Consider the following 16441-nt stretch of genomic DNA (forward strand, 5'->3'; position numbering starts at 1 on the left):
AACAAGTTGTTCCAGAGGATACGCAGACAAGAGTTAGTGCAACCTTTCCATCTTGTTAATTACAGGTACACTATGAAGCTGAAGAGCTACATGGCACCAGATGCTACGTCAGCAGACAAAAGACTAGCAGTGCTTTGGTAGGCTTTTTTTCAGTAGGGGAGAGGATGGGCTGTTAGATATGATTGTAACAAACTATGCACACTAAGTAACGAGTGTAGATAATTACTTCATCTTTCTAAATATGTTATCTGTTTTCCTCCAGTCTGAGATGCCAGTCACTTCTGTACCTGAGGCTCTTCAAACTCAGGAAAGAGAGTGCATTAAAATATTCCAAAACGCTAACTGAACACTTAAAGGTGAGTTGACACTAACCCAGTTTTTTTTCCATAGAGACAACACTGATTCTGAATTCATGTATTATAGTACATAAACTTTCAATATTTTAATGCAGACTTTGTCAAGCTGTGACAAAGATTTTAGTAACGTCGGTTTTTGCTTAATTCAGAAACAAAAACCTCGAAGCCTAATTATGCATTTTCAGGCATGAAAATCATTCCTCTGTAAGAAAAGGGAGTTGGTATTAATTTTTTTCATTTTACTTTCCTAGAATTCCTTAAGTAATACCCAAGCTCCTTCACCTGGAATGGGAAGGTAAGTTAATTTTTTGTACCAGTTCTTTGGTAGTATATACAATACAGAGAAAACATTTGTGAACCCCCAATGTAATGATGGAAATTTTTTTACCATATTACTCTTGGTTTATCAAAACCAGTCTTTGCCTTAATAAACATTGTAATTATGAATATTAACCCTTTTGGTTTTTTGAGACTCAGTGTTGTGCAAAGCAGGAAAAAATTAGTACTTTTATGTGAAATAAATGATCCCCGTTTATGTAGCTCAATTAAAGGGGTAGTTAGAATCAGATCTTAATATTGGGTAACACATAAACAAAGACTGGATTGTAAACACTGACTGGGAGGCCAGCGGAAACATGTCATGACATTATCAAAACAGATTTGAGAGGATCTCAGAAAAAAAGTTCATGCTTATCACCCTAGAAAGTTTTATAAAACCAGTTCTCAAAATCTGGGGGACTGACATCCATCCAGTGTCAGTCTACACATGGAAAATCTTTGAGACCATGATGATTCTAATCAGGACCAGTTGTCCTGCCAAGATTGGCCCAGGAGCAACACAGAAAATCATTCAGGACATCATGAAGAAATGACCCCAGGGAGTACAGGCCTCTTGCACTGTGGCTAATGTCTGTGTTAGAGCCTTTTCATCATCAGGAAAAAACAAATGGTAGACTAGGAATGGTTTTCATGGGAGGATAGCCACGGACAAACTATTGCCGTCTAAAAAGAACATTATCATTTGTCTCAAGTTTTCAACTGGAAAACCCACAAGATCTGGTGGAAGAAAGTTTTCTGTATAGAACAGTAAAAGGTTAAACATTTTGTCCACAATGAGAAATGTTTTGTGAGGCAAAAACCAATCATTGCTTTCCAACAGAAGAATCTTATCCTGACATAGAGCATGGTGTTGGGCATTCCATAGTTTGGGGATACTGGTTCAGATCCTGGACAGACTGCCCAAGTTGACAGAAACATCCATTAGCTGAGCTGATATTGAGCCAAAAGTGAGTCATGCAGCAAGACGATGATCCTAATCTTACAAGAAGATCTAACAAGATTGACTGAAAAAGAAGAAGTTTCATATCTTGGATTGGCAAATCCGGACCTAAACCCCATTAAAATGTTATGGTGGGACCTGAAGCAAGCTCTTCATTCAAGGAAGCTCAAACATGTCAGCAGTTTTCTAAGGAAGAATGGGCTGAAATTTCTAAGAGCAAGTGCAAGAGACTGATGATTAAAGAAATGTTTAATTGAAGTCATTTCAGATCAAGGAGGTGCCACTTATTCTCATGAGAAAAATTACTGTTGGATCATTTTGTTTATTTTTGTTAATAATAAAAATGGTCTTATGTTTTTATGTAATACGTTTAATTGGGTTATATTAATCTTTTATTAATGCTCTTCATGAAGATCTAGTTACATTTTTAGGTCTAAAATACAGAACCCAACCTGGGTGTTCACAAACATTTTCTCAACACTGTAAAATTATAATTAGTGCCGTTTATGAAGCGTAAACATGAGTTTATAGAATATTTTCTCATCCAGTCATACAGGTGTCAGCTGACTTGTTACTCTTTTCAGGCCAATATCCTTTCTTGTTTGCCCTGAAGCTGTTGCAGGCAGATTTCTGGTTACATGGTGGCTATGGCTTTTTGTGCATTGCTCTTCCAAATGTGAATCGTATCAAACGTAGGTTTCTTTTGCCCTGTTCAGCAAAGCTGCGGGCATGCCCTCCCCGGTGTCGCCCAAGCTCTCTCCTGGCAGCGCCGGTGGGTACTCGTCCGGAGGATCCAATCCTAGCAGCAGCTCTTCCGTCACCATCCCTCAGAGGATCCATCAGATGGCTGCGAGCTACGTCCAGGTCACCTCTAATTTCCTCTACGCCACAGAGGTCTGGGACCAAGCTGAGCAACTTTCTAAAGAACAGAAAGGTATTTCAATTAACAGTCTTATAGTGTATACATTCTCATGTAAGCTCCAAACCAATTAGCAGTCTTTAAGTGCAGATATTTTCATATAATCTCAATCAGCAAGAGTATTCCATCTTTAATCTGAGGGACACGGAGTTTTGGTTTTCTATTGCGCTTGTGTGTAAAAATCTGTACCTTGAGAAACATTAAGGTGTTGAGAAATACCTGTGTACTTGAGTGTTGCTTTGTCTGTGTTCTTATTCCAAGTGTCCCCTATTTCAGATTTTTTCACCGAGCTGGATAAGGTGATGACCCCCCTGATCTTCAATACCAGCACTATGACGGACTTGGTTCGTTATACTCGACAGGGCTTGCACTGGCTTCGACTAGATGCCAAGCTTATACCATAGAGGCTGGAATCGGGACTTGTTGATGTTTTTTTCATATAAGCTTAACTGCCTCAGATGTATCCATAACACTGTGTCCATTTTATATCAGATTTTGCCAAAAAAATAGAAGGCTATAAGAAGTTACAAAAGGGCAAATCCTTCCTATACAAAAAACAACTTTATATTTAAGAATTCTTTCTGCACTCTTGTCTGTCAGTTGCTTTTGGGGTCTGTAAATGAAAAGCCATCTTTTTGTTGGCTTAAGCCATTTTTTCACTTGGGTATCCTGTAAAGATGATTTTATTCCGACAGGGTGTATGCAGATTTCTGCTTAAATTTGTTTTAATGGGATATTGTCCCAAATGCAATTTTTATCAAAAGTGTATTTTGTGTAAAAAAAAAAATAGTGAAATATCTTTGGTAACAGCTATAATTTCCTTTCTTTTAAAAATATTTTTGTGTAATATGTCATCTGTTGTGGTCCTTTAACATCTGTAGTAATCATAATTAAGGAACCTCTTATGAGTGTATAATTGTAGTGGTTAGATGTATCAAATGTTATAGTAAATTATTTTTAAAAAGCTAAATTCCTTTAAAGAGTATTACAAGAATAGGCACATTCAGACTTTGGTAAGACTTTTGGTCTGTCCGAGATCATTTGTAAAAGCTGCTTAGTGGTTTTAAAGAATAGTATAACATAAGATCTTGGTATCATTTGAGTGTTGGTTTTGTTTTCACAGGAAAGGCAATAAGATTATAATAGTTAATATTTATATCACAGTCTATGAAGCTAATGCAGGGTAAGCAGTTTTGTTTAGCATGTTTCATTGTGATGCCCATCACTTATTTAACTCCATGTGATGAAATTTCTAATTAAAATTAATAAGTAAATTGGCCCACATCATATGCATTATAAACTTTTAAGAGCTGCTTCTGAATTTCTATTTTAACCAAAGTACCTCTTTTAACCAAAGGTGCTTTAAACTAATATTTCGTCTTTCTTTGCATATCTGTTGTTTTGGTGCCTTGTATTTAATATACTGGAAGGAGAATGGCCCATTAGTTGATGGATCTGTTTATGTATACTCTTTTGTGTGCACAGTATCATTGTACATAATGCTGTTTAAGTACTAAAACTACAGCTATGTACACATTTACTTTTTCTTTTCCAGAATCTTACCATGTGGCTAGATGTGCCACCAAAATCTTCATTATTAACTACCTATTTAACCTTTTACTTAATTGTTCATTTGTCAGAATGCCCTGGAATACATCTTGTCACTTTGTATCTCTACTGTCTATCTGAGTTGTTCTGCCAAAAGTTGCCGTGAAATTTTAATATCATGGTGTGGGAAGCCAATCCATATTTATTTGTTTTCAGCAATATAGTATCAAGAACCAAGATAAATATTACTAAAGGATTTTTTGCGCTTTAATATTATAAAAGAAATGTGTGTTCTTCCCATTCTTCAAGTAGGATCGTAATATTCGGAAAATCTAATATAAACATAAATTATACAGAATCACCCACAGTTTTCAGATTATTCTAAGAAATGGAAGCAAAAGATGGTCATTCCAGTGCAGAGGAATCAGGATGTACTGGGATCTTAATGTTATTAGACACCAGTTAGACCCAGCTGCTGGCCAAACCCTAAGGGATGGACCAATTCCTTACCAAACAATTAATAAAGTATTAAAAGGACAGCAGTGTCTTCTGAATGTTGGACACCTTTAATTCTAATGTGAGTCTACACCAAAGACAGTAGAATCATGTTTTTGGAATAAAATATATAAATGACTGAAATATGATCTAGTAAATATTATTTTGCTACAAACTTCAACAAAGGGACATGAAATTAAGACTTTGTAAGGCAAGTAAATTGTAAAATCTTGATCTTTTAACTGCAGCTCCAGTGTAATCAAGTGACTGCACAGGTTCATGAGGTCAAGGGCTTACAGATCTTCTAAAGGTTTGTGAAACTTTTGCAAAGATTAAGACATTTGAAATTATTGGTGTCCATACAGTGTGTAGTTACCATACCTGATTTGACAATTAATGTCATAGGAGCCAAAGTTGCTTCATTAGGTACTGTTGCTTCATTTTAGCCCTCTTGGTTTTTCAAAAACCTTGGGAAGTTTCGGTCGTAACTGAATCAAACCACAGCAGGCTCCTGCAGTCTGTATATTTTGCTGCACCAATGTTTTTCACTTAGTCTGTAACAGCAAATGATTGCCAGACTGCAGGTTTGCTCTTTTCAAGACACATTTTTTGTTCCATGTCCGTCACTGAATGAATTTAAAACCGCAAGCTAAAATATCCCTTAACGCATCTCAGGTGTGCAAACCAGACAGCTCAACCTCGGTCAACTCAAATCGGACGTGTACAGTTATGCATCTGTTGAGAGACCCAGAAACAGCTGATGTTTCTCTATTAAGTGATATTTTGTTGGATATTGATATGGTACTTATGAAAGAGTTTAAAGAAAAGAGGTTTTAAAAGGTTTGCTTGAATATAAAAGTATTTTCCTTGTAACATTTCAAGTTTTTTAAGATCTTAAAATTGGTTGTAGAAGATGGATCTTAAACTGAAGAAGTTAGTGCAGTTTATGCGTACAAATTGTGTAAAAATAGCATTTGATAAAACCTTATCGCACATTGGAATTGATGCAATATATTGATGAAACAGGTTGAAAGATTTTAGATATGCCTTTTCAGTTTCACTGTTCTAATTATTTTTTTTATTGCTTGGTTTAGAAATGGTTGTTTTGGTCACCCAAATGTTTCACAAAAGTTTAAAACGTTTGTTCTTAATCTGCTGTGGCTTGCACAGAACATTTCCACTTTGGTCACTGACACCCTTTGTTTTTTGGGGTTCCTATTATTCTTCTAAGGCTTTGTAGGGATAGAAGAAATAATTATGCAGCTTTTCTACAGAACATTAAACATTTCAATGATTCTATTTGATTTTAATTAAATGATTTACAATTCAGTTGTAGACCCACCAACTCTCATTACAATTAGGTACATCTATGGATGTTCTTAATTGAATCATTCAGTTTGCAAGGCTGCTATTTTCCATTGTGCCCTCTCCTCTGTAACTCTATACACACTGGCAAAGCTATTTCAGTGTAGATCTATCTTACACTTGTGAAAGCTGGCCCAAGCGCATGAAACTGATAAAATGGTTTATATTAAACATTTTATTTTTAAGTTTTCATTTACAATCACTCTAAAAAGTATTTATTTTCCCCATATCTTATTAAGATAATGAGTTCTAAGAAAGAAAACTTGTTGCTCGTTTTTATAGCCCTCATGTCAGGGCTTTGTGCTTTAAGATACACGACTTTTTTCTTTTCTTACCTATATATGAAAACCAGGGTAGTAAAACACTTTGAAATCCCACAGAAAAACGAAATGACCTTATTATACTTGCATGTTTTTATTTAAAAAGTGTATATAATGTATATATTTCTTTTAAGATCAATTTGTAATTCTACTCAGCATTTCTATTCAGAATACCTGTAAATTCTAGTCAAAACACATATGTACACTTATTTGCAGTCACAATTCTGTTCTGTGTGGGTCATTTTAAAGTTTGTGTGTGTATAAACATGAAACACAACTTCTTTAATAGTTTTTTTAAGTCTTTATTTTCTGTATGTTCCTTATTCAGTGTTATGTTGTCTCTGAACACTGAAAAAGGTGTATATCTGTGATATTTTGTAGATAAACGGTTTGCGAATCCATTTAATGGATATCTGTCACAGTTTTACCAACTGGAAGAGTGGGAAAATGTAATGTGCAGAGTCTGCCATATCATTTTCATGTTCAAAGTTTGCGGAAAGTCACCATTGCAAACAAGTCGGGAACAGGCATTGGGTGCGATTATGTCAGTGCGTTTTAGGTGTATTGAAGTTTATTGACGTTTGTTGTTCGCTCTTTCATAACTGTCTTAAAAGCTGCCATCAGCAGCAGCTTAACAAATGCAGAGTGGAAACTGTGGATTATTTTAAAAAATATATAAAATTATATATTATGAATGCAATATGTTTCAACAGAGGTACTCTTGGATTCATATTCAATAAAACTATATTGAAAATGTAATTTAAAAATTGTGAACTGAGTATTATAGAACTTGTAATTAAGTTTTCTGAGTCATGTATATTCTTTGTATTTTGTTGTATTGAAAAAACTATACAGTAAAGTTTTAGAATGTCTGTATCTCACATTTTGTGTATTTTTTAATACAATAGCACAACTTAAATATTTGGTAAAAGGTTACCACGTTTTAATATGTAAAGAATTCAGCTTTATAACATCAGACAAATGCTTTGTAAAATGCTAGAACTGTAACCTCCTGTAAGTTCAATAACTCGAGTAGATTTTCTGTATTAATAAACTTTATAATTCTTGGGATCCACTTGTTCTTATGTTTAATAAAAAAAACCTCAATGTGTAGGCTAGAGTAATTCTTTCAGTGACTTTTCATTTGGGTGAAAGGGAACAAAAAGGCAAAACATACAACAAAAGCAATTTTGTGTTCCAGCAATGAATCAATTGTGATTGAGTTTTGTCATTATCTATAAAACCTCTAAATTGTGGTTAGAAAAATTAAGGTCACTATAAGAGACGCATATAATAAATGATTTATCTCGCGTCAGTGGTCCACATTCACACCTCATGGAGATATTTGCAACACTAAAAATGGCAATGCTTATATTGTGGATGCATCTTCCCTTCTAGTTAAGTGAAACTGTTAAAAATAAATGTATTGCCATGGTCATTAACAATAGTTTTAAGTCAATCCCATGAATCCCGGTACACTATTTTCTACTCATGGTGTTCGGTTACCTTGGATTCCTATTCTTTTTTGAACCAAAAACCAAAACATGGAGCACAGTGGTAGTGCTGTAGCAGTGTGAAGTGTTGCTTAGGGCCGTTGAACTTGTCTTAAGCTTCTGGGTGGGGGAACTGCTGTTAAGCCATTGAGCAAGGCACTTCTCTCACACCATTACCAGTAAGAGTGAAGGCAAGCTGGAGCAGATCCTAAAAGCACAGGATGCAAGATGGGACTAAGATCACATGACAAGACTCCTCAGCAGGGTCAAAGTCCGTCACTAGATCAAACAAACCCAGCCAGCATAGCTCTGGTAAGTGGGTAGAAATGTAAGCAAGCATCTCATAAAAAGGCCACAGGGACACATGGGCACGATATATTCCACAATTTCCGAGCTCAAAACTGAACCCAGGACCCTAGGATTGAGGCACAATCATTTTTTTACCCTGAAGTGGTTTTCATTCCAACGATTCCCCTTCAAGAAATGCATGGTTACCAGTGAATGAGCTGAAGCTCAGTTCTGAATGTGTTGAGCTTTTCATGAAACAAAAAAATTAAATTCCTCAGCTGGAACAAGTCTTCCAGAGGAAGAAAGTGTAATATTAAAATCAACTTTATAGTGTTTAAAGCATCACAAGTGGGAAAACATTTACCTCTGTGTGTGCAGTGTGAAAAGGGATTGATGAACCAGGAGGTACAGGTGGGATAGAAAGAAATAAGACATCAGTGAACTCCATAGAGCCATAGTGAAGTATAAGTGATTTTTTTCTCAAACCCTACTGTAAACATTTCTTCTGAATTACTTTTAGTTTTTCCCCCCCACAATACATAAAAGCTGTGTGGTAATATGTTCTAAGCATGATGCATATACTTGCAAGCGGACAGAGTAGTAATAAATATTTCCTTTATTTTGCACAGATTAAGGACACATGAAACATAACCCAATAGGGCTGTGAAGGTAGAAGATGATTAGACTGGAATTCACTGGTCACTCTCATAGTCAGCTGGGTTCTTCCTCTTTCCTTGTTCATATACTTGGTTTCCCCAAGTGTAGGTCAGATACATCAGCACAAATGCTATAGAAAGACAGGGAAAAGATAACTTTACAAGGTGAGCGTTTTCATTTCCATGAATTCTGCACCCACTATGCAGGTTAATAGCAGGAATACTGTTTATCTCCATGCAGTCCAAAGACAACACTAGTCTAATCCTGTAATCGAAGGCGTTTATGTCATTAACTCGATTTCAAACTTTTTAAAAAACCCACTTACTGGGCTTTCAGATCGCGTTTCGCTGTCAAGAAAACTCTTCATCTGCGTCTGCAGTTCCAACCTGAGAAATTCAATAACTTCAGCTATACTTACGAGGTGCAACTTTAAACACCTGCGATCTGAACCGTCTCCACACATTGGGGATTCCTTTGGAAAAGTAGTTGGGAAACGCCTTCTGTTCGAAGGGAGACAGGGTGTAAGTGACGATATGCCTGATTCTGGACAGGTCTCCGAAGTGTCGGCCCATTTTCTCAGGAAAATGATCTGGAACACAAAGGTGATGTTCGGTCTCACAGTCCATCCCACAAATTGTTAAAATACAAATCATGCACAGCTTAATGAATTTTAAATATAATAACCTCGGAGGGAAAAAAAAACGTCTGCAAGTCTAAATCTAATTTTAACCCCAAAGAAACCCACAACACAGTCGATATTACTGATATTTTAGTGTTGGTTTTACCAATATACAAATGTCTTAATACCTGACAATCATATCAAGCAAAAAAAAAAACAGAGTGAGGGATATCAAACACATATGCAGATATATGTTAAAAAACATTCATTAACTTTTATGTTACGTAGTTTTTAATGAAGTCCATAGGCTTTAAACAGTCCCTCTCCCCTCAATAAACTCCAATTTAAAACTCTAATTTAGATATTCTATAATTTTCGATTTAGTGTGAAATCTGCGTGATTTTCGTGCAATTTACAACTACAGTCACAACTAAAGCACAAACAAAATCACACAATGTGAAAGGACAGACCAATATGATGAGCATTTGTATGAAAAATGGCATTTGTATCTTTTAAGGAGTCAAGTCAGACGATTGCTTTCGAAAAACTAACACTGCAGTCTACAATTTAGACGTGCTATTCAGCTCCAAAAGACCTTGCTTTGACTTTGATCTGCGGAAAAATTGAAACTAGAATTCCAAGTCGTCAACCAAACACAAACAGTATTAAAATACTCAGCAATGCGGTAGACTGCAGATACTATTAACTGATCTAATTATTCGCGTTTTACAGTTTTTTACAGGTTAAACATCTAAAAAACATCTTACCTCCTTTTCTCTAATGGCGAACCGCGGACTGACGTATGAAACAGTCTTGGTTTAAGTATCAGAACCGCATTTTAAACCTCTCGGAATGTGGTTTCCATGCTTCGCGAGTGTTCAGGATGTTTCACATTATTTCCGGCTCGCTGCGAGGACAACGGGAAAACTCCCTACATAAAAGCAGAGAGCAGACAATTAGATTCAATTAAAAGTTCAAATGCACATTTCAACATGCGGAGATATCGAAACTTTCAGCCAGCTCTACTACAAAAGTAAATAGAGCTTCAACAGATTTTTGCAGCATTAGCCGGATATGCTGTTGCCATCAGAGATCCACAAGCGACATCTTCTATACACACAAAAAACAATACTAAGGAAAATGTCTCAGTCAAACGATAGAAAATGATCATTGTTAAGCATTATTAAACATAACGTATATTATCAACTTAAGACACAGGATGAGTGAATATCACACTAAGATTATTCTGTGTGATCTATCAGTGGCTTATCTCAACCATATTGCACCCAATTCACTCATTTGTTTATTATCGATATGGATAACATTATAAGGTAGGATACTTTCTAGAGTATGAATATTTCTTTTTTTCGATGAGGGGAATTGAGGTTTCTATATCAATAATACTATATACACAGTGTATATTTCTATAAAAAATATTTTATTACGTTTTTTAGAAATATAATTACATTTCCATCCAATCATTCTTTTTAGCTGTGTTCGTGACGGAATCAGCATTGTCCTACTTTTCTGTTATCAACTTGGCTATGTAGAAGGTTTTATCCCTTAAACCAGGTCTGTAACCCAGCCTCGTTTGAAGGACATAAGAACTTCCAGAGCAAAAGGAATTGCGTATATCGTCACTTCCTGTACAGGTTTCGCGACTTTATATTGAGTAATAGTGGTGGTATTTGTCGGTACTGTACTAGATTTTACAATAACACTGGTTATATTGCTGGTGTTTTCACAAACATAATGATTACTATAAATCGAGTGCTTAATGTCAATGTGAGTAAAATTGTCTAGGACTATTGCTAGGTTCAGTTAAGCTACATTTTAATTAATCGGCTGCTGCCAATAACAGAAAAGTAATAAAAATGACCATGCAGTTAACATTAAATACTTGTCTCAGAGACAACGACAGTGTAAGATACAGAAACCGGAAAAGTTTATCATAACAAGAAATATGAAGCAATTGTGTCGTATTTCCGCAAAATTATACGTGTTTAGCCTTGATTATTTAGTTTGTGGTATTGTCGTCCATGCAAGGCAGTTGGGCGAGTTATTTTTTAGTCCTTTGTTTAACCAGATGTCATACAGGAATAAACTCTCATTTACACTGGTGACCTGTCTAATAGTCTCCTTTCATGCAGCACTGTTGAAAAAGAACAGAAAACTAAAAGACGGTATGTCCTCATTGATGATCACCTATAAAACCCCCTGTGACATGGATACTGAGCTTCAAAAGAAACACTATACTACATACAGTCATGCTTGAAAGTTTGTGAACCCTTCAAGGTGGTCATTATTTTAGATATTATAGAGATATTATATGAACTTGAACTCTTAATGAATATCCTTAATAAAGACTTCCCACACATAAAAAGGGATATGAACTCATAGATTATTAGACCATGCTATTTAAGAATAAAACCAGATATCATTGTGTGCAAAATAAATGAACCCTTTTCAGTCAATAACTTGTGTCACCTTTAGCAGCAATAACTTCACACAGGAACAAGTAATAGGTTTATTCCATGCTGAAAAGAGAAGAAAGAAAACAACGTTTTCGGCCGTGGAGCCTTCTTCAGGTGAGAAAGACAGTATAACTTCACACAGTCGCCTCCTATAACCAATTATCAGTCTCCGATATCTCGCTGGAGGGATTTTTTCCCCAATCCTCTTTACAAAACTGCACCAGCTCTGTGAGGTTTGAAGGATGTCTTGCATGAACAGCCCTTCTTCAGGTCCTGCCACAGCATTTCAATAGGATTCAGGTCAGGGCTTTGGCATGGCCATTCCAAGACACGGCACCCCTTCTTCCTAAGCCATTCTTTAGTGGGCTTACTTGAATGTTTAGGATTGTTGTCTTGTTGAAACATCCACTTTGTGCCCAGCTTGAGTTTTCAAACTGATGGCCTGACATTCTTCTCAAGAATCCCTTGATATTTCTCAGAATTCATGATTCCCTCAATGATGTCAAGTTGCCCAGGACCAGAGTAAGTAAAACAGCCCCCTACCAGAACACTCCCACCACTATGCTTGACAGTAGGGATAAGGTTTTGTTGGTGGTAGGTGGTGGGCCCTCTTGTTCATGATATACTTGATATATTCAAGTATATCATGAATCACAGGTATTCAGATATAAAAATATGATACATAAGCCAACAAAGTAGGCAGGAATGTAGTTAGTTGACTTAAGAAACTCTGCCTTTAATGTATTTTCTGTGAAAAAAACATGGTATAAAGAGACCATGAGGCTGTCAATTTTACAAGTAGAGGAAGCCCAAATAAGACATTGGGAGGATAAGTTAAATCTAGAGCCGTCCAATCCTGCTCCTGGGGGGGGGGGGGCAGTATGAGTTAGAATTTTTATTCTAACACAGCTTTAAATGAGCTAGACCTGCTTGTATTACTAATTAATTAGGACTAATTTACTAGCTTCCCACTTTCTCAGGTCCTGCTGTTGCTTTAGAAAAAAGACACACTGAACCTTCTAGAAAAGGATGTGACAATTGGGTAAATCTATGCTTGCCTACGAATGTGCTGCTTAAGAAGTAGACTACCGTACACGGAATGAGAAAACATAGAGGTTAAATTCTGCTTAAATTTATTCTTTGGAATATTACAAAATATATTATTGTTTGTTACACTTAATTTTGTTGTGAAATCAGAAATGATCAGCCAAAAATGGGCATTATAAACCTCAATTAAACATATAAATATATAATGTCAAAGACATGCATGTACCCAATTAAATGCTTTCATTCTATTTACGGTAATTTCATAGCTGAGAATATTAAATAAAGCTTGACAAATTAGTTGTCCACATAAAAAGACAACTTTAAGTCTGGACATTAAGAATAGAACACGGTTGTCCACAAGACAACCATCTGTATTCCCAGTATAAAATCACAGTAAAAATATTTGGAAGAGTTAAGAGGACTAAAATCTCATTATAGTGTCCAGAACATTTTACTTAAAAATTTGCCAACCTCAACAAAAACAAAATGAAAAACAGTAAACCAAAAACAAGAATAAAAGAACATCCATAATGATAAATCAAAAGGAAAGGAAATTTCTTACTTTTGTAACCATGTACCATATCTCCATTTCATTGCAAAGTCAATAAATTATACGTCTGAAAAACAAAATAACAGAAAAAACATTTCACTATCTTATTCAACTTTCCCCATTTGGCTAAAATATATATATATTTTTTTTATTCTGGCAAACAAAATTACTTTAAGTAAATTCTTCTGTTCTAGATATTATTTGCAGCATGACCCAATGTCTTTTCAAAATATGTAACTCTGTGCACAATAAAAAAACTATTTTTCCATTAGTTTAAGAGACACATTTCCATAATTTGCAACAACAATTTGGTAACAAGTTGATGACACGGTCGTGGTGAAATAATTTAGCCCAATCCTTCCAATTCTTTAAGCCATTTCTAGTGATCTAGCGACAAGTACATTTAGTAGCGATCATCTCTTCATATTCCTTATAAGCAATGGAGCCGTCATTTTCTATGGTTAAAACACTCAGGGGGCTATACTCTGATGGCACACATGATGGCTTTGGTACAGAAGAATCCAGCTTTTCATAAATTATGTTCTGCACCACAGTATGAACTGGGGAGCCATAATGGTAACCCACAGCCCCTGGGCAAACCCCTTTGCAGTAACGGGGGTTGTATCTGTGGGGAGCAATTATCCAGTGGTCCAACTTGAGCTGACTAAAGCTTACTCTGAAATCATGGAGCTCACACTCATCTGTTGGAAAGTCGTACTTTTGAAAGTGGCGAAAGAGACTAACGGTCGTAGCCGTCGGGTCAGGGAGACCCGCTTCACCTTGAACCAAGTTTCTTCTGGTCCGCAAAGACCTTTTTCCCACCTGTAGGCGGGCCCGAGTTTCAAAGATGCCGGCGTCTAAGCTTTGCCGTGGGGTTTCCGGTTTCGCTGCGCTGACGGATCCGGAGCGCCGCTGATGAGCCAGTTCACTGGTGTCGTTAAGATACAGAAGGAGGGAGGGCGACTTCAAAGAAAGCTCAAGAGGAGCTCTCCCTCCTCCTTCCCCAATACAGGTCAAATTGGCGACCAGGTGGATGCTCTTCCTGTGGAATTTGATAAGGGGCTGAAGGAAAGATGAGACGTCAACCTCAATCCATTTTCTCCGATTTCTCCTTTCAATTTGAACAGGGAAGCTGAAAGAGCCCTGATCACTGGAACACACTTGTTGGTCAGGAAGCTCCTGTTCTTTGATGTCCAAATGGCAGATGGAAGTGAGCTGACTCACATTTTCTTTGTCAAACCAGTACAACAGCACAGACTTCAGAAGCAGCTCCTGGGCTCTTAGACGATCCAAGTTATAAGAAAGGTCTCCCGTGAATAACTCTGTAGGAAACAATACAGAACAACCATTAAGAGAAATACATAAAACTTACCAGTATAAAACCGACCTGTACGAATTTTACGCACATACTGTTGCATCTCAAAACCCCAACGTGCGTCGTTTCCACATACGCAGTGTGCAATGCCAGTGACATAATAACAATTATTAACAGACTGCAGTTTAAATTGTATTTAGTAACTTCAAAACATCCAGAACTATTTCAGTAGTCGGGGATCTGAATTAATTACTCTGTAAACCCTCCAGCAAAACAAACCGAACCGAAAAAGGAAAATCTAACATACAGCCACTTAAACGGTAAATCTGCGAAGCGCAAACGAGCCATAAAGTCAATAGGGTTATTTCCAATACCATATTGCTCAAGAAAAAAATAGTAAGACTAACAGTCAAAGTATTAGATAAAGATCGCTCACCTTTGCCCCGTTTCAGACACTCATCGCGCGGAGTAAACAACCTCACCGTGTTGTACAGGTGACTTTTATGACCCCGAGGCCCGTGTTTCGCAGACATCCTATACAGTCTTTTCATGTATGAGACATATTTGGAATCGGGCCTCTGTCTCGGCGTAGGATCTATCCAGTCGTCTTTTTCGGATAATGCTTTTAGTAGTGAGGACAGTATGCTACCATGATAATCAAAAGAACCCTTAGGTTCGTCGCCCGAGCCACTCTCAGTTGTTTGTGATGATCTGGGAACATATACACCTAGTACTCCGGATAAAACAAGGCAAGAAAATAAACACAGAGCTAAACCGATCCCCATTGTTTTAAAACAATGAATGGAAGTCTATAGAGAGCTCCACGACCAACACCAAGGAATAGCCAACCTGTGCTTACGCCGCTTTAAACTCGTCAGGTGTGAGTAATTAAGCGAAGTCTCGCTAATCACAAAACCTTGGACGTGATAAATGGCACGTCCTCGGATTTTCGTTGTCTTGTGGTGGATGAATATGACAACCTTAGTGTTTAGTTTGCTTTCTAGTTCTATTTAAAGATACGTTTTCACATTTAATAAGCTGTCTGTATACGCAGATCAGTTCTCTGCATTGATCAAATTTACTGCAGATCACAGGACTCAATATAAACCTCTACAGCTAGCTTTCTGAAACGTTGGTGAGCTTTTCCACCGGTTGATTGCGGTGGGTTTCATATCTGTTCCAGCATTGCCTGTACTGTAGCTGTAATCAACGACAGCGACAGAATCGGCGGTAATAGTAAAAAAACTGGCATATTTTCGGATCGTGAGGACTGAAGCCGACAAACAAGCAGGAGTGACCAGGGCTTCTCTACAGCTAATGAGAGGTTACCGATAATATAGAAAGACCTTGTTAATAAGCTTACAAATTAAAATGCAGAAAACGTATCATATTATTTTTATTCTACATGATTCTTTATCTATAAACTAGACAATCTCAAACTCAAATCCTGGAGGGCCTAGTGTCTTCTGCTTTTTCATTCAACCTGTGTAGTCAGTTAAACACTTTGCCTAGTTAATGTCTTAAACATGCATGGGATTTTTTTCAAGTCATTTACATTGATTACTCACTATATTCACATCATGAAATGTATTTAACCCATGAAAACATGTTTAGTGATTAAAGATATTACAGTTTTTTGATTAACGAAATCATTGGACCAACTACATAAGAGAACTGTGGTGGAACCAAAATTTCAAGACACCAGGTTCTGGGCCC

At 36.7% G+C, this 16441-nt stretch overlaps 3 protein-coding genes across 11 annotated transcripts in view; 1 reads left to right on the top strand and 2 right to left on the bottom strand.

Annotated features, from left to right (window-relative positions):
• The window catches only part of aff4 (ALF transcription elongation factor 4), a 33024-nt gene extending 25671 nt beyond the window's left edge, over positions 1–7353 (top strand). For 8 of the 9 annotated variants that reach the window (XM_088932461.1, XM_088932463.1, XM_088932459.1 and 5 more), the window contains 5 exons: positions 66–137; positions 263–356; positions 608–651; positions 2352–2569; positions 2831–7353. In XM_088932461.1, coding sequence (XP_088788587.1) covers positions 66–137; positions 263–356; positions 608–651; positions 2352–2569; positions 2831–2958 — 556 coding nt within the window. In that variant the 3' untranslated portion in view covers positions 2959–7353. The remainder of the gene's footprint in view (positions 1–65; positions 138–262; positions 357–607; positions 652–2351; positions 2570–2830) is intronic. The other variant, XM_088932464.1, reaches the window with a different exon arrangement.
• Positions 7354–8664: 1311 nt separating this feature from the next.
• uqcrq (ubiquinol-cytochrome c reductase, complex III subunit VII) lies at positions 8665–10258 on the bottom strand. The gene is made up of 3 exons (XM_088932821.1): positions 10107–10258; positions 9139–9309; positions 8665–8850 (listed from the first exon to the last, which is right to left on the bottom strand). The coding sequence occupies exons 2-3, from the start codon at positions 9290–9292 to the stop codon at positions 8756–8758; spliced, it is 249 nt and encodes an 82-aa protein (XP_088788947.1). The 5' UTR covers positions 9293–9309; positions 10107–10258; the 3' UTR covers positions 8665–8755.
• A 3313-nt stretch (positions 10259–13571) lies between these two features.
• Positions 13572–15510, bottom strand: gdf9 (growth differentiation factor 9). The gene is made up of 2 exons (XM_088932820.1): positions 15162–15510; positions 13572–14732 (listed from the first exon to the last, which is right to left on the bottom strand). Exons 1-2 carry the CDS (start codon positions 15508–15510, stop codon positions 13798–13800), a joined length of 1284 nt encoding a protein of 427 aa, XP_088788946.1. The 3' UTR covers positions 13572–13797.
• Positions 15511–16441: the final 931 nt, after the last annotated feature.

This window comes from Atractosteus spatula, chromosome 14 (genome assembly GCF_055471065.1).
Source record: "Atractosteus spatula isolate fAtrSpa1 chromosome 14, fAtrSpa1.hap1, whole genome shotgun sequence".
Taxonomy (NCBI): domain Eukaryota; kingdom Metazoa; phylum Chordata; class Actinopteri; order Semionotiformes; family Lepisosteidae; genus Atractosteus; species Atractosteus spatula.